Source organism: Marmota flaviventris, chromosome 12, assembly GCF_047511675.1.
Source record: "Marmota flaviventris isolate mMarFla1 chromosome 12, mMarFla1.hap1, whole genome shotgun sequence".
In the NCBI taxonomy this organism is placed as follows: domain Eukaryota; kingdom Metazoa; phylum Chordata; class Mammalia; order Rodentia; family Sciuridae; genus Marmota; species Marmota flaviventris.
Genome location: NC_092509.1, coordinates 69,946,326 through 69,968,641, shown reverse-complemented (window position 1 = coordinate 69,968,641; position 22,316 = coordinate 69,946,326). Strand labels below are relative to the sequence as shown.

Here is a 22,316-nt window from a genome sequence, read left to right as displayed (position 1 = left end):
GCATCCGCATATCAGAGAAAATATTTGGCTTTAATTGGCATATTTTGGTTAGCATGATACTCTCCAGCTCCATCCATTTTCTGGCAAATGCCCTAATTTCACTCTTCTTTAAGGCTGAGTAATATTCCATTGTGTATATATATCACATTTCATTAATCCATTCATCTGTTGAAGGGCACCTAGGTTGGTTCCATAGCTTAGTATTGTGAATTGAGCTGCTATAAACATTGATATGGCTGCATTATTGTAATATGCTGATTTTAAGTCCTTTGGGTATAAACCGAGAAGTGGGATAATGGGCCAAATGGTGGTTTCTTTCCAAGTTTTCTGAGGAATCTCCATACCACTTTATATAATAGTTGCACCAATTTGTATTCCCACCAGCAATCTACGAGTGTACCTTTTTTCCCATATCCTCACCTACATTTATTGTTGTTTGTATTCTTTTTTTTTGGTGGGTTTACTGGGCATTGAACTCAGGAACACTCGACCACTGAGCCACATCCCCAGCCCTGTTTTGTATTTTATTTAGAGACAGGGTCTCACTGAGTTGCTCATCACCTTGCTTTTGCTGAGGCTGGCTTTGAACCTGCAGTCCTCTGCCTCAGCCTCCCCAGCTGCTGGGATTACAGGCATGTACCACCATGCCCAGCTTATTTGTATTCTTGATAATCGCATTCTGACTGAGGTGAGATAAAATTTTACAGTAGTTTTGATTTGCATTTCTTTTAATTACTGCAGATGTTGAACATTTTTTCAAATATTTATTGATGGATTGTATTTCCTCTTCTGTGAAGTGTTCAGTTCCTTAGCCCATTTGTTGATTGGGTTATTTTGGGTGGGTTTTTTTTTTTGTGTGTGGTGTTAAGTTTTTTTAATTTTTTATATAACCTGGATATTAATGCTGTATGAGATGAAGATTTTCTCCTATTCTGTAGGCTCTCTCTTCTCATTATTGTTTCCTTTGCTGAGAAGAAGCTTTTTAGTTCAAATCCGTGCCATTTATTGATTCTTAATTTTACTTCTTGAGCTTTGTGAATCTTGTTAAGGAAGTCCAGATCCTAAACCAACATGGTGACGATTTAGGTCTACTTTTTCTTCTTTTAGGTGCAGGGTCTCTGGTCTAGTGCCTAAGTCTTTGATCCCCTTTGAGTTGAGTTTTGTGCAGGGTGAGAGATAGGGGTTTAATTTCATTTTGTTACACATGGATTTCCAATTTTCCCAGCACCATTTAATGGATACACTATCTTTTCTCTGGTGAATGTTTTTGGCACCTTTGTCTAGTACAAGATAGCTGTGTTTATGTGGGTTTGTCTCTGTGTCCTCTGGTTTGTTCCATTGTTCTGTTGTCTGTTTTGGGTCAGTACCATGCTGTTTTTGTTACTGTGGCTCTATAGTGAAGTTTAAGGTCTGGGCTTCACTCTTCTTGCTAAGGAGTGCCTTGGCTATTCTGGGTTTTTATTTTTCCAAATGAATTTCACATCATACCTTTCTTTACTCCTTTAGTTATGGTTGCTTTAATTCTTTGGACATACTTATAATGGCTACTTTGAAGGTCATATTCTGTTAAATCCAACATCTGGTCACTCTGCCAGGCAGTTTTTGCTGCCTCCTTTCCCCCCCCCCCCCCTGGCTTTTGGGCCATACTTTTCCTGTTTAGTTTATGTATCTTGCCAGCTGGACATTTAAAATCATATATTGTAGCAACATAGGGTACTGATCTCAGTCCTCGTGCTCAGGGCTTATTGTTACTTATTTATTTGTTTAATGCCTGGGTGAAGTTTCTCCCCACTGCTATGTCAAGCCCCTGATGTTCCTCTGAGAGGTGCAGCTTTGGATATGCCCACAGTCACCCCAGGAGGGTGGTGGTGGGGCAGTGTTTTCTTTGTTTTTTCCTAACTGCTTTGCCTGCTATAAGTCTCACTGTTTTCCGGCTGACTGCTCAGTTGTTCTCAGCAGTGCTCAGGGCACAAATTATTCCACAGACTAATCCAGTCAAATTCGGGATTTGAAGGACTTGTTCCCAAGTTCAGTGTATAATATTTGTTCTGTCACCGGGAAGGCAACTTCAAGCGGTCTTTCTCCCTGGATCTCTCCTGAAAACTAGTTGGCCTGCAGTTTAGTCTGTATCCTCATCAGATCTAGAAATCATCCTTTTCCCTTTTCAAGGTCCCCTCCCCTGTTTTTTGAGAACACTCTGAGGCTTGAACTTTCTTAGGCTCGTTGCAAATGAAGTCAATTCTTTTTTTTTTTTTTAATTTATTTTTTTTTTAGTTGTAGTTGGACAAAATACCTTTATTTTTTATTTATAATATGGTGCTGAGGATCGAACTCAGGGCCTTGCACATGAGAGGTGAGTGTTCTACCACTGAGCCACAACCCCAGCCCCATGAAGTCGATTCTTTTGGGAAAAGATGAAGAGCTGTTTATGGGAGGGGTGGCATTAGCCGAGCGAGGTCTTTTTGGCATGCCAAAAAGGTCCAGTGCTAGCATGATTCTCAGTGGCGCTACCCAGAAAATGAAGTCTCTGTCCCACAAGTGGGGGTTGGTCATAAGGGAGCCCTCACTTCTCCTCTGCCCTTGCCTAGAACTCAGCCTCATCCACAGGTAGCTGTGGGGAGGGTAAGAAATGCCAGTGTCCTGCTCCTCACTGGCAGGGAGCCGGAGGTAGACGGATCCCTGTGTTCTTGGCTACACTTCTTTGAAATGGAGTTTATACCTCTCTGAGCCAAGGGGAAAGAAGCAGTCTTGGTTCAAATACCACAGACTCACTATTCTTATTTCATTTTTGTAGGTGCTCTTAGAAAGGTGTTTCCTCATTTGCTCTTTGCCATTTCCAGAGGCTTCAAATGGTTGTTCTGAACATAACTTTCATTAGTTTCCCTGGGGAGCAGAATGGTGGAGCTCCTTTCCTTATCTTGTGAGAAGTTTCTCTCTCTGGACTATAATTTTAATAATAATAATATTTAATTATATTATTTTAATAATAATATAATTAAATATTATTAATAATATTATTAAATATTATTATTAATATACATAATAATAATTTAATAATAATAATATTTAATAATAATTAGTTCTTACATAGGACTTCATGGCTTTCAGGTATACAGCTTCACAAATAAATTTGAAATCTTCAGGAAGATTACTTGAAATAAACCATTTACTAGAACTGATGCAAGAAGCAACAAAAATCTAAATAGTATGTCTGTATGGTTGAATCCTAATTAAAAACCCTAAAAAAAGCTGGGTGCAGTGGCGCTTACCTATAATCCCAGTGACTCAGGAGGCTGAGGCAGGAGAACTTAGAGTTCAAAGCCAGCTTCAGCAAAAGGGAGGCACTAAGCAACTTAGTGAGACCCTGTCTCTAAATAAAATACTAAATAGGGCTGGGGAAGTGACTCACTGGTCAAGTGCCCCTGAGTTCAATCCCCGGTAATCCTCCGCCCGAAACCCACAAACACACACACACACACACAAAAAACAAAACAAAACAAAAAAAAACCTTAAGAAGAACATTATCAGAAAATTATAGAGCACTGTATCTCATGAACATAGTCTTTTGTAAAATATTAACAGGTTGAATTCTGTTAATTCAATATAAAATAGGATAATATGTCATGATCATGTGGGAGTTAGACCAGAAATGCAAGGCTGGTTATATATTTAATATTTACTCACCTGTATAAATAGAATAAAGGGGGGGATCATATTTTAATAGGAACAAATTTCCTATTCTATACAGTTTCTTACTCTTTTGTACTTTTCTTTGCAAATTCAGCTGCCTCTATAGACCTGATCTCTGATCTCTCTCTCTTGTTAACCTGCTTGCTTTTTTGGGTCTTCTCTTCCCTGTACTTCCTTTCCCTGAAAAGTGCCACCAAATGACTGATGTGCAGTGTTCACTGTCTTCCTTCTCTCGGGGATCAAGGGTCCTGTATTGCCTGTTTTCCAACAGCTGAAATAGTTGTTTGGTATACTTTGTCTAGCATTTAGTAGTTTACAGTGGTGGGCCTAGTCTGCTAGAAGTCTTGCCCACCCTTTAAAGTGATGCATGAGATTTCATAATTAAATTCATATGTATAGTTTATACAGATTTACATTTTTCTGCTTACCAATATGCTTATTGGTCATTTATGTATCATGACCTTTTTATTTGCCTTTTTTTTTGATTCATAAGTGTTCTTTTATATATTCCAGATACCAATCCTTTGTTGGTTATAAAACTATACTATTTACAGTTTTCCTGTTCATATTTTTTTTTCTCTTGGAAATTTTTGTGTGTGAGGGAAGGATCTAATTTCATTTTTTTCATATGAGTAGTCACTATAAGTTATTGAATTTTTTAAATTCCCTCCTGACTGCTGGGTGTGGCACACACCTGTAATTCCAGCCATTTAGGAGCTTGAGGCTGCAGGATCAGAAGCTGGAAGCTAGGCCTCAGCAACTTAGCAAGACCCTTTCTTAAAATAAAAAATAAAAACTACGTCATGTGCATGTGTGACCATATCACAATAAATTCCACTTTTATGTGTAACTATAATGTACCAATTAAATGAATAAATAAATAGGGATGTAGCTCGGTGAGTGGTAGAGTGCCCCCTAGGTTCCATCTGTGGTACCAAAAGAAAAAAGAAAAAAAATCCTGACTGACTTCAAAAAGAAATAACAACTATATTACAAATTAACCTCTGGATGTAAACACTGGCATGTTTCTAAGTGCCTTATGCTCCCCACTCCAGTGGTCTTTTTGTCTACTCCTACACAACACGTGGCAGTTTTAATTACTTAATAAGGACAGAGATGACTTTTCCCTTCTTCATCTTCTTAAAAATTATCTAGACTATTCTTGGCTCTTTATTTTTTCAGATGAATTTTTAAGAACAACTCTTCTGGTTCCATCAAAACACCATGTTGATAATTTGATCTAAATTGCATATCTTGTATATATTTATTGGAAAAGATACTAGTTTCCCCATCAGTGACTATAGTATATCTCTTTATAGTATGTCTTTATTTCATGAAAGTTTTGTAATTTTCTTTATGAAATTCTTGTGTGTCTAACTCTTAGAGTCTTTGCCCTTCAAACCCAGTCAATATGTTTTGAGAAAGCTTATACCACATGGAAAGGTTACACATCCGGGTTCTAGTACTTTTTTTGAGCCAACAGCCAGAATCAACTGCCACACTTTTATGAGTGGTTTAAATTGCATAGAATTCCAGTCCCTAACTTTCTAGTTTTTTTAGCTGAGACTTAACCACCATGGAGCAGAGATAAGCTTGTCCCTGCTGTGTCCTGTCTGAATCCTTGACCCAAAAAACCTTGGGAGATAATAATTATTATTTTAAGCAACTGAAATTTAGGGGGTAATTTGTTTCTAAATAATAGAAAATGAATACACCAGGCATTATTCTGATTATGATTTGTTTTCTCCTGGAGGTCTACCTATAAAAACACATAATTAGAATATTCTAATATAGTATATAGTGGAACAATTTCTCATCCTAAATTAATAAGTTGGCATTATTATTATCTATATTTATATGTGATTAAAAATATGTGAGTCTACAGGTTAAAGGAATCGACTTAGATGTTGAAAATTTATTATGAACAGGCTTCTTGGGATACTGGCCTTGTTCTTTATTGAGGATGAACTACCATGTGTTTGAGAGTGAGAGTTTTCCTTTTCCATGACATTTCTGTAGTCAGGTAGAACATTCAGTGTGGGGAAAAAACAAACTTGTCTTCAAGTCCTCTTAATTTAGTGGTACAGCTTCCTAAGTAGGACTCATAAAATAAGATCAAAGGATACAATGTAAAACTTCTTTGCAGGAGTTTCCTAAAGATTCTAATTTACATCTGGGCATGGTGGCGCATGCTAATCCCAGTGGCTGGGAAGACTGAGGCAGGAGGATTTTGAGTTCAAAGCCAGCCTCAGCAAAAGCGAGGCACTGAGCAACTCATTGAGACCCTGTCTCTAAATGAAATATAAAATAGGGCTGGGGATGTGGCTCAGTAGTCAAGTTCTCCTGAGTCCAATCTCCCCCTCCAAAAGAAAGATTCTAATTTACATTATCACATGGCTGATTACCCTATTAGCCAGGCTTGTCTTTGGGCTTTATCTGTTATCTTCTGGCAGGACTCTTACTGATAAGAAATCTGATAGATATCTACTTTTGGTTCTTCTGTGGATTTTTTTTTTTTTTTTTTTAGTGCAAAAACTTTTAGCCTTCCCTTCAGGAAATATGAATATTCAGGGATATGCTGGATTATCCTTTTGTCTGGGTCATTTTTTCTGTTTATTTGGTTTTCTTTTCTTGTTGTAGGCTTTCTGTGAATGGCTGTTGATTCTTTATTTTCCACTTCATATATATGAGTGAACAAAAAAATCATTTCAGGAGTTAGATGTAGTTATTGACTCTGGTTTTGCTTAGAGTAATTGAACATGGAACTAGTTAAAAGCTAGAAAGCATGACTCTCTGAGACTATTCAATTTCTTTGGAGAAGAACTTTTAAATTTTTTTTTCCAGGAGTATGAATGCATGACTCCCTTCTGGAGTGGGGTCTGTTTTAAATATACTTTTTAAGTTTTTGTGGTATTGGGGATCAAGCCCAGGGTCTTGTGTGTGTTAAAGCATGTATTTTTACTACTGAGTTACATCCCAGCCCAGACTTTTTATTTAATCCTCCATTTCAGCTCATGTCTCAGTCCCTTTCTCTATTCCGCTAGATATTTCTTAGTCTTGAACTACACGGGAGTCCTATTGGACCCTCATCTGTAGTCCTCTATTTATTCTAGCATGTGACTTCTTTTGTCATGGTTTTGTCAGTTTCTGACTTTGAGTTTTCAAAAAATTTGTTGAAGTCTCTTGCGTAAGGCCTTTTCTGTTCTGTTATTGTAGGTTCATCTCCCCCCCCCCCCATATCTACTAACATTCTAGAGGGAGGGATAAGAGGTAGATCCAAAATGGACACTTTTAATTAGTGTGCATGTGAATCTCTTAAGTGGGTGAGGATTTAGAATACAGCTTTTAAATGAACGTGTGCTATGTCAAAGTTAGTAATCGTATTCTCCTTGCAGTCTAGGTGGTTTGAATCCCAGCTTTGTTACAAATTTACTTTATGATCTTACGTATACTACATAGGATGAGTTTTTTAGTTTTTAGTTTTATTTATTTCTGTGGTGCTATTGATCCAACTTAGGATCTTATACATGCTAGGCAAGTGCTCTGCCACCACTGTACTCCAGGCTTTAATCTTATATTTCACATATTGTGGAACAGTGATTTTTTAAAAAAACTGCAAAGTACAATATGAAATATATCTTACTTCACAGCTGAGTATCCTTTTACAGTTCAAATGAACTCTCACACTTACATGCAATACACTCTGTTTTTTTTTTTTGTTGTTGTTGTTGTTATTTTTTCCACTCTGGCTTTTTTGTTTTGTTTTGTACCAGGGATTGAACCCAGGGGCACTCATCCTCAGCCCTTTTTATTTTCTATTTGGAGACAGGATCCCACTATGTTGCCTAGGGCCTCACTAAGTTGCTGGGGCTGGCCTCAAACTTGCAGTCCTCCCACTTTAGCCTGTTTTCCTGATTATTGTTGTTGTTAGTTCTAGATATAACCCAGTAAAGTGATCCTACTATCCTCCAATTGGTTACAACCCACACTTTGAAAAACAGTACACTAGAGTACTATTTCAAAAACTGTAAGCCAGATACATCTTCAAGTTGGGTATTGGGAGAAAAAAAAAAAAAAAAAAGAGGGAAAAAAGACTTTGTAAGAATTTAGGAACGACCTGTCAAGACTTTGGGAAGTTCTAAAAAGTGTATTAATAATTCTCCAAAGATGAAATACTTCACTTCCTTGGAGTTGTCTGATTCCCTCTCTACTTGACACTATGCAGGGATTTTTTACAATGTAGAGAATTCATTAGTGGGATCACAGTAAAATAGAAAACAGCTAAGATGAATTTTGAAAATCATCTTCCAGGCAAGTTTAAATTAATTATGTATTTTGCAAAAGCAAGGCACATCTGTTTTTCTTGTTTAGATAATTCCTTGATTGTGCAGTTTGTCTTGTATCTTTTATAATATTCATGCAGAGACCTTTTTTTTTTAAATTGAGGATTTAGTTATATTTTCTAGTAGAGTGCTTTTAGTAAATACTTAGCTCCAGTGTTGTTATTGAAGATATAAATACAAATTGATATCGTAGGTTATTGCATAATATTCTTATGTGGTGATGGAGATCAATTATTACATAATATTCTTAAAATTGTGGTCATGTTTCCTTGAGTTAACATAAAAATTTAAGGCATTTGAAATTGTTGAATATTTTTGCACTGATAATAGTTGGAGTCTGAATTGCTCTGTGGTAAATACTTTGGGAGATCAAAATGTATACTTACAAGTTTACACGGAGGATAGGGTTTTTTCTTGATTTAAATGGAATTAATAGGATCTTAAATGCTCTCTCCCTGTTTGTTCAAGATTCATTTACATATTTTGGAAGAAATTAGTATTTGTTTGAAATAGATGCATGTCATCAGTGTAAGACTATTAAAACAGGCACAGTGGCACACTCCTTAATCCCAACAACTCAAGAGGCTGAGGCAGGAGGATCATAAATTCAAGGCCAGCCTCAGCAATTTAGCGATAATTAAATTCAGTGTGACTGAACAAATACAGATGCTCTGCAACTTATCACAGGATAACACTCAATAAAATCATTCTAAGTCAAAAATAACACTGTCATAAATGCATTTAATAGCTGGGCGTGATAGCACACACCTGTAATCCCAGTAGCTTGTTAGGCTGAGGCAGGAGGATTATGAGTTCAAAGCCAGCCTCAGCACCTTAGTGAAGCCCTAAGCAACTCAGCAAGACCCTGTCTCTAAATAAAATATTAAAAAACGGCTAGGGGTGTAGCTCAGTGGTTAAGTACCCTGGGTACAATCCCTGGTACAAAAAAAAATATTCATTTAATACATATGAATATCATGTTAGCAACACAGTACATTATAGAGTATTGGTTGTTTATGCTTTTGATCACATGACTGTGAGCTGTGACTTGCTGCTACAATGTCCAGCATTGTGAAAGGGTATCATACCATGTATCTCTATCCCAGGGAAAGATCAAAATCCAAAATATGCTTTCTGTTGAGTACATGCCTCCTTCTCACAGGTTTTTGACTGTGCTATAGTACTCAGGGCATGAAGTGAAGCAATTACTCTGTCAGCATCCACAATTCTAGTTGCTGTATGGTGTTGTCCTATAAGATGTTCTGAACTTGCATGTTTCTAGAGGTGTTTTTATTTTTAAGACTAGAAGTAAAATTCTGGTAGACAATATAGTTAATATTGGAGGGAGAATTCCAGGTGAGGAAGCATATGTGAGTCTGTATGGAGTTATCCATATTGAGAATGGATAATTAACATCAGTTCAATGAAAATAGCCAAGGACAGTCATCAAGAATACAAAAATAATAAATGCTGGAGAGGATGTGGAGAAAAAGGAACACTTTTACACTGTTGGAGGGATAGTAAATTAGTACAACCACTATGGAAATCAGTATGGAGGTTTCTCAAAAGACTAGGCATGGAATCACCATAGCACTTAGCTATTCCACCCCTCAGTATTTATCCTGAAGAATTAAAGTTGTCATTAGTGACACATGCATACTGTTTCCCACAGCACAATATACAAGAGCCAAACAATGGAACCAGCCTAGGTGACCATCAACAGATGAATGGATAAAATTAAGTGAACAGAGAAAAAATAGCCAAGGAAAAAAACAATATGTGACATTACTATAAGACATTGCCAGACAGAAATAATATTGAGTGTATGACAGACGTTATTTGTAAGAATGCTTATAATAGAGAAGTTGTAAGCAGCCAGTGTAGATCTTGTCAATACTCTTTACATTTCAGATTTATTGTATTCTTTTTCTCTCAGATTCTTATTTATGTTTATGAAATAGCCAAAGTTGATAGTCTGATTTTTCTACTATTATAAGAAAAAAAATCCAGTGGTACTATTATAGAAAAGTACAGAACTACAGATTAAACATCTGCAATTACAAAATATTTCATGGTACTTTTCTTTATTTGAGATGATGTCTCACTGTGTTGCCCAGGCAGGTCTCAAACTCCTGTCTCAAGTAGTCTACCACTTCTGTCTCCTGAGTGCTGGGACTATAGGCACAAACCACCATGCCAGGATTCCTTGATTTTTTTAATGACTACCATACAGGCTTTTGACCTATATGAAAATGTTGCACATCTTGCTAACCACCAGTAGATAACTGTAGCTTCCTGTCTCATTTAACCTTTACAGCTATTTAACCTGGGCTGCCAAGAAATTCAGTGCAAGCAGTCAAATGCCTTGTAATAACTATTACTTTCCTCCTTTTAATTAATTCTGGTTTTATTTTTAATTTTTTTATATTTAATCTTATAAGTACTCAAAAATTTTTTTGATTACAGATTGTATGGAGAATAGGCAGTATGTGTATATATTGGAATGTGTCTATGTAGACAGTGTGTGTATAATGTGTATGTGTGTTTGTGTGGTAAATGGCAATACCTTTTGCATTTTGCCTGATAAAAGTTACTTTTTTTTTTTTAAATGATGCTGGGGATTGAACCCAGCAGTGTTTTACCACTGAGTCACATACCTCCCCCAGCCACCACCCCCCTTTTTAAGACAGCGTTTCACTACATTGCTGAGGCTGACCTTGAACTTGCCTCAACCTCACAAGTCCTTGAGATTTCAGGCGTGTGCCTGAAAAGTGTTCTCCACTTTGATAACATTATCTTTTTATGTTTGATGTCTTTTCTTCCCAATCTACCTCTAATCTTTTGAAGGTAGAAATCACTCTAACCTTCAGAACCTGCTTCAAAGGGTTGTTGTGATAGTTACCTAAATTAGTACATATAAAGCACTTAGAATTACCTTTGGCATGAAGGAAGTATTAATGTTAGTGATAGTGCTGTATGATGTTATGTAGCACAGCAGACTTAACATTCAATAAACATACTTGTAGATAGGGTTAATAGGAAAGATTTTTCTATTACATAATACCTAAAAATAATTAGAATTGGAAACTTCTGTTTTAACCCAGAGCCAAAGGACTTGAAATGTTAAAGTACTTTCTAAATATTTCTAATGTTTGAGGAGGATTTATATGTGACCTGTCTCATCAAAGCATTAGTTGAATGCTAGGATATAGTTCTTGAAGAGGAAGAAAACAATAACAAATTCAAATAAATCTTTAAGCCAATAAATGGATTATTGAATGGAGAAGCTATGAAAAATAATTTTTTTTTCTGAAGACCAAGAATTAAATGCTCAAAAAAGATGCTCTTTTTAGAACGTGTAACATGTTCTTAAACTGGTACTATTTTATGTCCCCTGTCAGGTACACTTCAGAGCCACAGGCTGAGCCTTGTTCTCGTGACTGCTTTGTCTCTTGGGAGGATTTTTTCTTCTTGCTTTTCCACAGCTTCATACTTTTCTGCTGAACACTGAGTACCCTTGTATCCTTCTGATAGTCCCATCTCTGAATTAACCTTAACCCTACCATTTGCCAATCCTGAAAACATTTTGTGTCTTCTGTCATGTTAGCTACAGGCTTCTAGCCTGTGATGTAAGAGGGGGAAAAAGCCTTTTATAATCCATTTTGAAGTATTATATGCTTTCACCTTCATGATCATATCTCATTTAATCCATGTAATTCTACCATGAGATTATGCTTTTGATAAAAATGGTTATTATCAATTCTTAAACATAGCCGTAATATAATAATTCACTATACCATTTTTGGTATCTTAGTACAAATTTTAAACTTTTTGTTCAGTAGTCTCTTTTGCAGTGCATACAAAATCTTTTAAAAAATATTTTATTATTTTTCAGTAGTAGTTGGACACAATACCTTTATTTTATTTATTTTATTTTTATGTGGTGCTGAGGATCAAACCCAGGGCCTCACACGTGCTAGGTGAATGCTCTACCACTTAGCCATAACCTCAGCCCCAAGTGCATAATCTTTATTGTTCAAATTCAGAGTCTCTTCAGGTGTAAAATGTTTGTGGACTTCTTAAATACTTTTTACTAGGTAAGGGAAACCCTACTCAATGAATGATTCTTGTCCTTAAGAAGCCTGATATCTTTTGGGGGTTGATAAAGGAAACATTGAATATAGACCTAAAGATAATACACATTCAACTATATAAATTGTTGTTGTGAGTACTATAAATGTTCAGTGAAAAGAGACATCATTGTATCCTGACCTACCCAAGGGAAATTTTGTGGAAAATGTGGGATCTAAGTTTATTCTTAAGGAATGTATAGAATTTGGAAAGACAGGGAAGGAAATCTGGTGAAATATTTCAGATAGAAGGCCTGGAGGCACACAACTGTAATCCTACTAACTCTGATGGCCAAAGCAGGGGGATCAAGGCCAAGTTCAAGGCCAGCTTGGGCAACTAAGTGAGATCCTGTCTCAAAAAATAAAAAGGGCTGGAGTGGTAGAGCACTCCTGGGTACTGCAAAAAAAAAAAAAAAAAAAAAAGTTATATAGAACAAAGATTTTGAACAAAGACCTTGCCTTTAGAAAATAGTAAGAGAACTGTTTTCATGCCAAGGAGGTAGGAGTGAGAGAAAGGAGAGAATAAGAGTTGCCCACATTGAAGCACAATATTGTGTTTTACTTTAAGTATCAGGGAAAAAAGCTAAAAAATATTTTAAAATTTTCCCAAATTATTCATTACACTGGAATTTCATTGTCTTAATTATAAAAGATGTAACACAGGTATATTATTTGTTATAATAAAGCTTATATACTGTTTAAGGGTATCTTTGAAAGTAGAGATATCAAGCAACTGAGAGACCTATGGTGACTTCTTATAGAGTTTGAGAATAATTCTACCAGCCTAATTAGTCACCATTTTCTACAGTGTGTATATAGATAGAAAGAAAGATATACATACACATATACAATCTGTAAGTTTAGCACAATTGGGGAGCAAGTATCAATGTTGAGCAGATATTTGTTTATTTATTAAAAGCAACTGGTCATCAGTTTTGGAAAATATCAGGTTATTAATTGGAATTAAATGCATATAACCATTTTGCTTCAAGGGTAATAACTCTAAAGGATTTAAGAAAATAATTATTATTTAAAACTAGTTTTGCAGAGAATGAGCAGGTTGTTATTATTTGGGATCACTGAAAATTATTGAGGAGCATATTGATTCTCATTTTAGCAAGATTTTAGCTTTTCAAAGTAGTTTGGAAGATAAATCAGGAGTGATAGTGGTTATGAGATCATGTAAGAGAACAATTAGGATGTCTTTTGTGGTCTAGATGAGGTATGACAAAGGTCTAAAGTGATAGTGGGATCAATAAGAAAAAGATTCCAGATATGTTAAACAGAATTAATAATGATTATGGACAATGAGAGAAGTTCAGAATAAGTCCCTAAATCATAATATGAGGTGGGTAAATTCATCACTAGCTTTCTGGGAAGAGTTTTAAACATGTAAGAAAGTAACTTCTACAAAATTAATAACTACATAAGGTAACTTTTAAGTTATTTCTAAGTTTTTCTTTATTTTTATTTATAGATGCCACTTCAAATGAACAACAAGAGCTATTCTGTCAGAAGTTACAGCAGTGTTGTATACTGTTTGATTTCATGGACTCTGTTTCAGACTTGAAGAGCAAAGAAATTAAAAGAGCAACACTGAATGAACTGGTTGAGTATGTTTCAACTAATCGTGGTGTAATTGTTGAATCAGCGTATTCTGATATAGTAAAAATGGTAAGCCTCTAGACTTATGTTCCTCAGATTGATATAAATTCAAAGTAAGATCTGAGGTATAACTATGAATTGGAGACTGATTTTTAATAAATGTATGCAATTAATACATCCAAAAGAATGTTTCATAAACTAGTCCATTTGAAAGATTATCTATCCATTTAACAGATGCTATCATTGCTTAGGAGTTACGGAATTTAGTAGCCACATGCCGAAGTCTGGCTGGGCACAAAATCAAGAGCCACTCAAGCAGGAACAAACTTTATTTCCAAAACTCCCGCGAATGCCACGCACGCGGCCTTCTCCCGGGACACACTACACCAACAGGAAATCCCTCCTCCGGAATTCCCTCCTCCAGAATTCCCTCCTACCGCACTTCCCCAACCAATGGGAGTCCCGTAAATGATATTTAGGACATTTTAATGTGTTTGTAGACTACAACACTTTAATTAAAACTTGGGTCCTTTGAGAAGTTAAGTAATGCTTCTTATTGAGCATCCTTAATCCAAAATAAGATGTACAATACTTTTTGAGCACTAACATGAATCAACAGTGGAAATTTTCATACCTGACTTCACTGATGAGTTGAAGTCAAAACACAGGTGCACTAGAAATATTATATAACATTACTTTCAGGCTACGTTTATAAGGCATATGTAAGACCTAAATGAGTTTTGTGTTTAGACCTGGATTCCATCCCCAAGATATGTCATTATGTATATATAAATAAAAATCCAAAATAATCCAGAATTCAAAACACCTCTTAGGCATTGTGGATAAGGAATTCTCAGCCTATACAAGTAAATGTTTAGAATGTCTGATGTGATCTGAAAATTACCCCCTTTATTAAAGTAATGGTGTTCAGGATACTATTTATTGGTAATTCAACCTCATCCACCAAACAGAAATTTGCATGGGATTTGTGATTTTCATATTTCATTATATTCTAATAAAACACAAAAAATTCAGCTGGAGTAGAGATTTGCCAAGTACACAATTTAAATTTATACCATGGTATAAAATTTAATGGCAAGTACCAGCCTAAGTGCTCTTCAGTAGATGAATGGATAAAGAAAATGTGGTGTATATATATACACACAGTGAAATATTACTCAGCCATAAAGAGGAATGAAATTGTGGTATTTGCCAGTTAATGGATGGAACTAGAGACTATCATGCTAAGAGAAATAATCCAGTTTCAAAAACCAAAGGCCAAATGTTCTTTCTGATATGGGGATGCTAACACACAATAAAGGTGGGGGTGGGGAGAATAGAAGTTCATTGGATTAGAGGAAGGGGAATGAAGGGAAGGGGGCATGGGAATAGGAAAAAGTAGAATGAATCTGGCATAACTTTCCTGTGTTCATATATGAATACATGACAAGTGTAATTCCACATGATGTTCAACCACAAGAATGGGATCCTAATTAGAATAAGTTATACTCCATGTATATATAATATGTCAAAATACATTCTACTGTCATGTATATCTAAAAAGAACAAATTTTTTAAAAAGTTAATAGCAAGTGTAACCTATAAAGATTAGTTATAGAGAGAATGTTAATCAAAATGAAAGTGGTTTCCTAAACTTGGGCAGACAGTAAAAAGGGAGCAACAGTTTGAGGATGTAAACATTAAATATTAATGGAGTTCCTATTTTGATTTTTGTTTTATCATTTAAAAATTCCAAGGATAAAAAGCTTCATTTCTTGCTAGGCATGGTGGCACAGGCCTATAATCCCAGTAATTTGTGAGGCTGAGGCAGGAGGTAGCAGGTTAAAAGCCAGCCTCAGCAATTTAGCAAGGCCCTAAGCAACCTGGTAAGACCCTGTCTCAAAATAAATAATAAAAAGAGCTGGGGACATGGCTCAGTGGTTAAGCACCCTTGGATTCAATCCCTGGTATAAAAAAAAAAAAATCCAGGCGTGGTGGCTCATACCCATAATTCCAGCAACTCTGAAGGCCGAAGCAAGAGGATTACAAGTTCAAGACCCTGAGCAATTTGGCAAGACACTGTCTCAAAATAAGGATAAAATGGGCTGTGGATGTAGCTCATTGCAATCCCCTGGGTTAAATCCCCAGTACCAAAAATAAACAAAAAAAATCATTTCTTAATATTATTGATTTCAAAAGGTTTGTATTCAGGAATTTTGAAAATCTTGCAGACTATTCTGTAATTTGCTACATGTACTCTGGGATTTAATTTCTTTGCCAAAGTGCAAAGGTGTGTGCGTTTTGTTGTGTAACTTCTGGGTACTTAATTTCTAGGTAAGAGTTGAGCCATTTTTCTCACTTAGTCCTTTAAAACTCTTCTGAATATTTGTTATGTACAGATACTTTTATTGGTGGCTGCAAGGTTAACTTTTACTACTGACAAATATGAGATGTAGTTAAGTCTTTTTTAAAATTGGTTCATTTTAGTTATTAGTTAAGTCTTAGAGTAAAACTATTAGAAGTATTACTCTACCATGGATGCCACTTCATTAAAAGAAGAAGAATAGTTGGAAACTTGCTTGCATAAATCAAACGCTGCTTATCTTATCCTCTGTCCCCTAGATAGTTTATCTCAAATGACCAACCCCATAATTGTCCTTAAATGTTTACTAAACTATTTGGTTTGTCAGTCCGTCATCATTCTTAAAAGAACTAGGGATTGGAACCATGGTCTCTCCTTCACTGGAGAAAAAGAATATGTTGGTATGGAGATAGAGGAAGCAAACGATGAAATTGTAAATACTATGTTTCACTGAATCTAAAATGAAGAATCTCAAAGCAAATCCTGATTTCAGATCATATGTTTTTAAAAAGTCTCAGAGTAGAGGAAATACAATGAATTAAATGATGAGTTGTTATAAGCTATGTCTGTAATAACCATGAAGCCCTTTTACCTGTCCGTTAGTGTGGCATGTACATATAAGAATAGAGATGTTTTATTGAACTTGTTTACATGTTATAAGTATTGAATATGACTGTATTAGAATATGCAAGGATATGTGGAAAGATTTAAGGAATCAAGTTAGAGATAGGTAAGATTAGTAATTTTGCCCTACTTTCCCCTTTCTTTTTAAGCAAAACTTGGAAAGAAGTGATATTTAAGGAAGAGGAATCTAGAAGTAATCCATAATCTTCAGTAGCTTCAGGAAGTCAGATATTGGGCAGAGAAAAGAGAAACACCTGCCTCCTTCATATCTTGAAATTTATAGATTTTTTGAAATAAATTTATAGACACAACTTTTTTCTTAAATCAGGGGTCTTAAAAAGTATTCCATTTTGCATTGTTGAATTCAATTATGTAATAAGAACATAAATCTAAATGTATTTTTCTTTGCAGATCAGTGCTAATATCTTCCGTACTCTTCCTCCAAGTGATAATCCAGATTTTGATCCAGAAGAGGATGAACCCACACTTGAGGCCTCTTGGCCTCACATACAAGTATGGAACATGATTATGTCTTGATAATTTTAATATTTTGATATTCTGCTGAAATCATGGCTCTCTCTTTTAGATTCTGAGTGTCTACTTAAAATTTTTAAATATGTTTTCTTAACATTATTTTCTTTTCCCAAAATGTTTTTTATTGTGATAAAATATAGTTCACATAAAATTGACTATTTAAACCATTTTTAAGGGCTGGGGTTGTGGCTCAGCGGTAGATGACTCGCCTGGCATGTGCGAGGCCCTGGGTTCTATCCTCAGCACCACATATAAATAAATTAATTAATTAAATTAAGGTATAAAAAATTTTTTAAGTATATAATTCAGTGGCATTTTATATACTGCAATCGTCACCACTATCTAGTTCCAGAACTTTGTATCAACCTAAAAGGAAATCCCTTTATCATTAGCAGTCATTCTCCATTCCCCCATCTTCATAGGCTCTCACAACTACTAATTTGTTTTCTGTCTCTATACCTGTTTTGTGTATTTTATGTAAATGAGATTATAACCTGTGGACTTTGTGGACTTACCATATATTTTGAAGATTCATTCCTTTTGTAGGAATGTACTCATTTTTGTGGCTGAATAATATTCCATTGTATGGCTACTACTACATTTTTATTTATTTATTAGTTGTTTGATATTTATTTCCACCTTTTAGCTATTGTGACTGGAGCTATTACACATTCTTGTTTGAATGTTTGTTTCCCATAAGTTTTGATATGTTGTATTTTGTTTTCACTTACCTAAAAATATTTTCTAATTTCCCATATGTTTTCTTTTTTGATCATTAATCATTTAGGAATAGGTTGCTTAATTTCTATCTGTTTATGAATTCCCCAAATTTTGTTATGTTATTGATTTTATTTCATTGTTTAGAAAATATTCCTTGTATGATTTGAGTTCTTTTAAATAATTTTATGGCCTAGTATACAGTCTATTCTGGAGAATGTTTCATGTGTGCCCATTGAGAAGATTATATGTTATATTATTGGGAGGAATCTTTGGTAGAGTCTGATAAGCCTGATTTGTTTATGGTGTGGTTCAAGTCTTCTGGTACCTTGTTGATCATCTCTCCTATTATGTCCATTGAAAGTGAGATATATAAGTCTCCAACTATTATTGTTCAGTTATCTATTTCTCTCTGCATTTCTGTTTTCACTTTAGATATTGTGGGGACTTAGTTGATAGGTACATGTATATATATAATTGTTACATCCTCATAGATTACCCTTATCATAATAAAATGTCCTTTGTCTCTAACAACAATTTCTATGTCCTCTGATATTAGTATAGCCACTCCATTTCTCTTCTGGTTACTGTTTGCATAGTACGTATTTTCCATCCTTTTACTTTCAACGTATGTATTTCTTTAAAGCATGTCTTTTATAAATACCATATAGTTGAAACATGTTTTTTAAACATTTTATATAATATCTTTTGATTGGAGTGTTTCATCTATTTATATTTAATGTAATTACTAATAAGGGAGAATTTATATCTGCCATTTTTTTCTAGGTTTTATGTATTTTGTTTTTGTGTTTTTCTGCTTCACTATTACTGTCTTCTTTTGTATTGAATGGGTATTTTCTTGAGTATCATTTTAATTCCCTTGTTTCTTTCTCTTTTTTATTTTATTTTATTTTTTTGAAGTTATTTTAACAGTGGTTTTCCTGGGGATTCCAGTTAGCATTTTAAAACAATCTAGTTTGGTTTATTACTTAATTTCAGTAATAAACGAATTTTGGTCCAATATACTTTCAATTACTCCCCCTTTCTTTGTGGTATTATTGTCATAAAAAAAATCACATCTTTACACTTACATGTTCATCAACACAGACTTATAATTAATTGCTTAATGTTACTGCTTTGTTAAGGAAGAAAATAAAAGTTACAAATTAAAATACATGTATTATCTTTAATATTTACTTTTATTGTTATCTTTACACATGCTCTTTATTTCTCTCTATGGATTTAAAATACCATATAGTGTCCTTTTCATAAAGAAATTCCTTTAGTATTTCTTAAAGGGCAGATCTGATAGTGACAAATTCTCTTTGGGGTATTTTTGTTTTTTAATATTTTTTAGTTGTAGATGGACACATATCTTTGTTTTATTTTATTTATTTTTATGTGGTGCTGAGGATCGAACCCAGTGCCTCATGCATGCAAGGCAAGTGCTGTACCACTGAGCCACAACCCCAGTCTCTCTTTGTTTTTTTAATCTAGGAATGTCTTAATTTCTCCATCATTTTTGAAGGAGAGTTTTTTCCGACAGTCTTTTTCTTTTTTTTCTAACAGTCTTTTTCCTTTTGAAAGAGTAATTTTAGCTAACAGTCTTTTCCTTTTGAACACTTTGAAGATGTCATTATATTTTTTTTTTATGTCCATGGTTTTCTGATGCCATATCAGCCATTCTTTGTATTGAGGATCTCAACAGGGTTAGGTTTTTTTCCTCTTACTGCTTTGAACATCTTCTCTTTAACTTTGGTCAGTTTGACTTTCATGTATCTAGGTATAGATCTCTTTGACTTTATTCTACTTGGGGTTTGTTGAGTTTCAACTAGAGTTCATTGTGCAAATTAATGTTTTTCATCAACTTTGAGTTGCTTAGGGTTGTTATTTAAGTATTTCTGCCCCCTTGTCCTCTTTTTTGGTATTCCATGTATGCCATTACAGTGGATGGTGTCCTATGGGTCTCTGAAACTCTGTTCATTTTTCTTCATTCTTTTCCCTTTCTGTACTGGATAAGCAGACTCAAACTGGATAATGTCTATTGACCTATTTTCACATTCACTTATTCTCTCCTTTGCCTGCTCAGAACTGTTTTTATGGGAAAGCAAGTTCACTGATATCCTCACTCTGCCATTCCCGAAGTCCATCTCAGTAACACATCTTTGTAAAGATTGATGGTGCAGTAGTAGTCTTCCTGCCCCATGTGCCATGTGTGACAACTCACCCCCCACCCATATCATTGGAAAGCTGGTAATAAAAACTGGGTGTGGTGGTGTGCACCTGTCATTACAGCTACACAGCAGGCCGAGACAGGAGGATCACAAGTTCAAGGCCAGCCTGAGAAATTCAGAGAGACCCTGTCTCAAAAAATAAAAAGGACTAAGGATGTAGCTCAATGGTAGAGCAGCCCTGGGTTCAATCCCAGTACCACAAGAAAGAACAAAAAACTTATAGGTGGAACTAATTCTTCCATTCAGCCTTCCCTAATTCTCTCTGGCTTTAGCTACTTCATTCAAATATTCCCTCAACTGTTTTAGTTATAGTGACTTTAATGTCATCCAGGGTTCACTCAGTAGAATCACTTTGGTACTACCTCACTTGATACATTAATAACTGGAACTCCTTAGATAGGACTCAGGTCGGATCTTCTTATACCACTTGTGTTATAAAAATTACTATACAGATTTCATTATAAGCCAGGTGGCACACGCCTGTAATCTCAGCCACTTGGGAGGCTGAGGCAGGAAGATTTTGAGTTCAAAGACAGCCTCAACAACTTAGCAAAATATTATATGCATATGTTCTTATATATCTGGTCTTTGCGATCTTTTTGACAGTATACTTTAAGTTTTTGTTCCCTTAAAATGTCTAGTTCAAATGCTCTGAGACTGCTTGAATGGTACCTTCAATTTATAGGTGCTTTCTTATTTCTAAAACAGGGCTCTGAGGGAGAAAGTAAAAGTTTGCAAGTCTGTGTCTGATGCATCCTATATAATGTCTTTCATATTTTAAAAATAATACTAATGGTCGCAAATTTGCAGGCAAGCATAGTGAAGTGTTTTTACAGGAATTTAATGTATTTGCCAATGTGTAACCAGTGATGTTTATTTGTTAGATTACTGATCATGTTGAGCTAATAATAGCAATTAATAACAGGTATTATTTACCAAGTACTTACCCTGTTCCAGAGATAGTGTTAACTGCTTCATATACATCATCTCATTTGGTCCTTATAGTAGCACTATGAAGTAGATATTGTTTACACTCTGTAGATAAGCTTAGATGTTAAAGATTAAGAAACCTGCCCAAGATGATACAGATAGTAAGCTGCAAAATCAGGTTTACAACTTAAGCATTGTTCCAAAATTTTTTGCTGTAGCCAAAAGCTTTACTATCTTTCTTAGATTCATCTGGGACCCTATAATAGTTGACCACCCTAAAATAGGCATAAATTTTGAGGGTTTTTTTTTAAAGAGAGAGAGAGTGAGTTTTTTTAATATTTTATTTTTCAGTTTTCGGTGAACACAACATCTTTATTTTATGTGGTGCTGAGGATCGAACCCAGCGCCCCGTGCATGCCAGGCGAGCGCGTTACAGCTTGAGCCACATCCCCAGCCCATTTTTGAGATTTAATTCATACTTTAAAATCATTATAACATCGTATATTAGATCTCCCAAATAATTCAACTAGCCATCACTTTTTTCTTTTAGCCCTTATAAGTGAGTCTAGATGTGCCTTATGTATATGGATCGAGAGTTTATATATATATATATATATACACACACACACACACACACACACACACACACACATTCAAATTCTAACCAGGGCACTTATCCACTGAGCCACATCTCCATCCCTTTGTTTTATGTGTGTGTGTGTGTTTTGTTTGTTGGTTTGTTTGTTTTGGTGGTAGTGGTGTTTGAACCCAGGAGTGCTCTACCACTGGGCTACAAACCCAGCCCTTTTATTTTTTATATTTTATTTTACTTTATTTTATTTGGTACTGGGACTTGAACCCAAGGGCACTTAACCAGTGAGCCACATCCCCAGCACCTTTTTGTATTTTTTATTTAGAGACAGGGTCTTACTGAGTTGCTTAGGCCCTCACTAAGTTGCTGAGGCTGGGTTTGAACTCAGTCTCCCAAGGTGTTACAGATGTGTGCCATCGCGCCAGCAAATTCCAGTTTTGATACATTTTTTTTTTAGCTATGTGATCTTTATTTAGCTGCTTAACTTCTCTGAGCCTGCATTCTCCTTTATAAAATTAGGATGAAACAGTGATTCAAGGATTTAATGAGACAATG

The 22,316-nt window shown here is 35.2% G+C and overlaps 1 protein-coding gene across 1 annotated transcript in view; it reads left to right on the top strand.

Moving 5' to 3' along the window:
* Ppp2r5a (protein phosphatase 2 regulatory subunit B'alpha) overlaps positions 1 to 22,316 on the top strand; it is a 66,313-nt gene that overhangs the window by 18,600 nt on the left and 25,397 nt on the right. The window contains exons 2-3 of the mRNA XM_027934710.2: positions 13,641 to 13,837; positions 17,166 to 17,267. Of these exons, the coding sequence (XP_027790511.2) occupies positions 13,641 to 13,837; positions 17,166 to 17,267 (299 nt within the window). The remainder of the gene's footprint in view (positions 1 to 13,640; positions 13,838 to 17,165; positions 17,268 to 22,316) is intronic.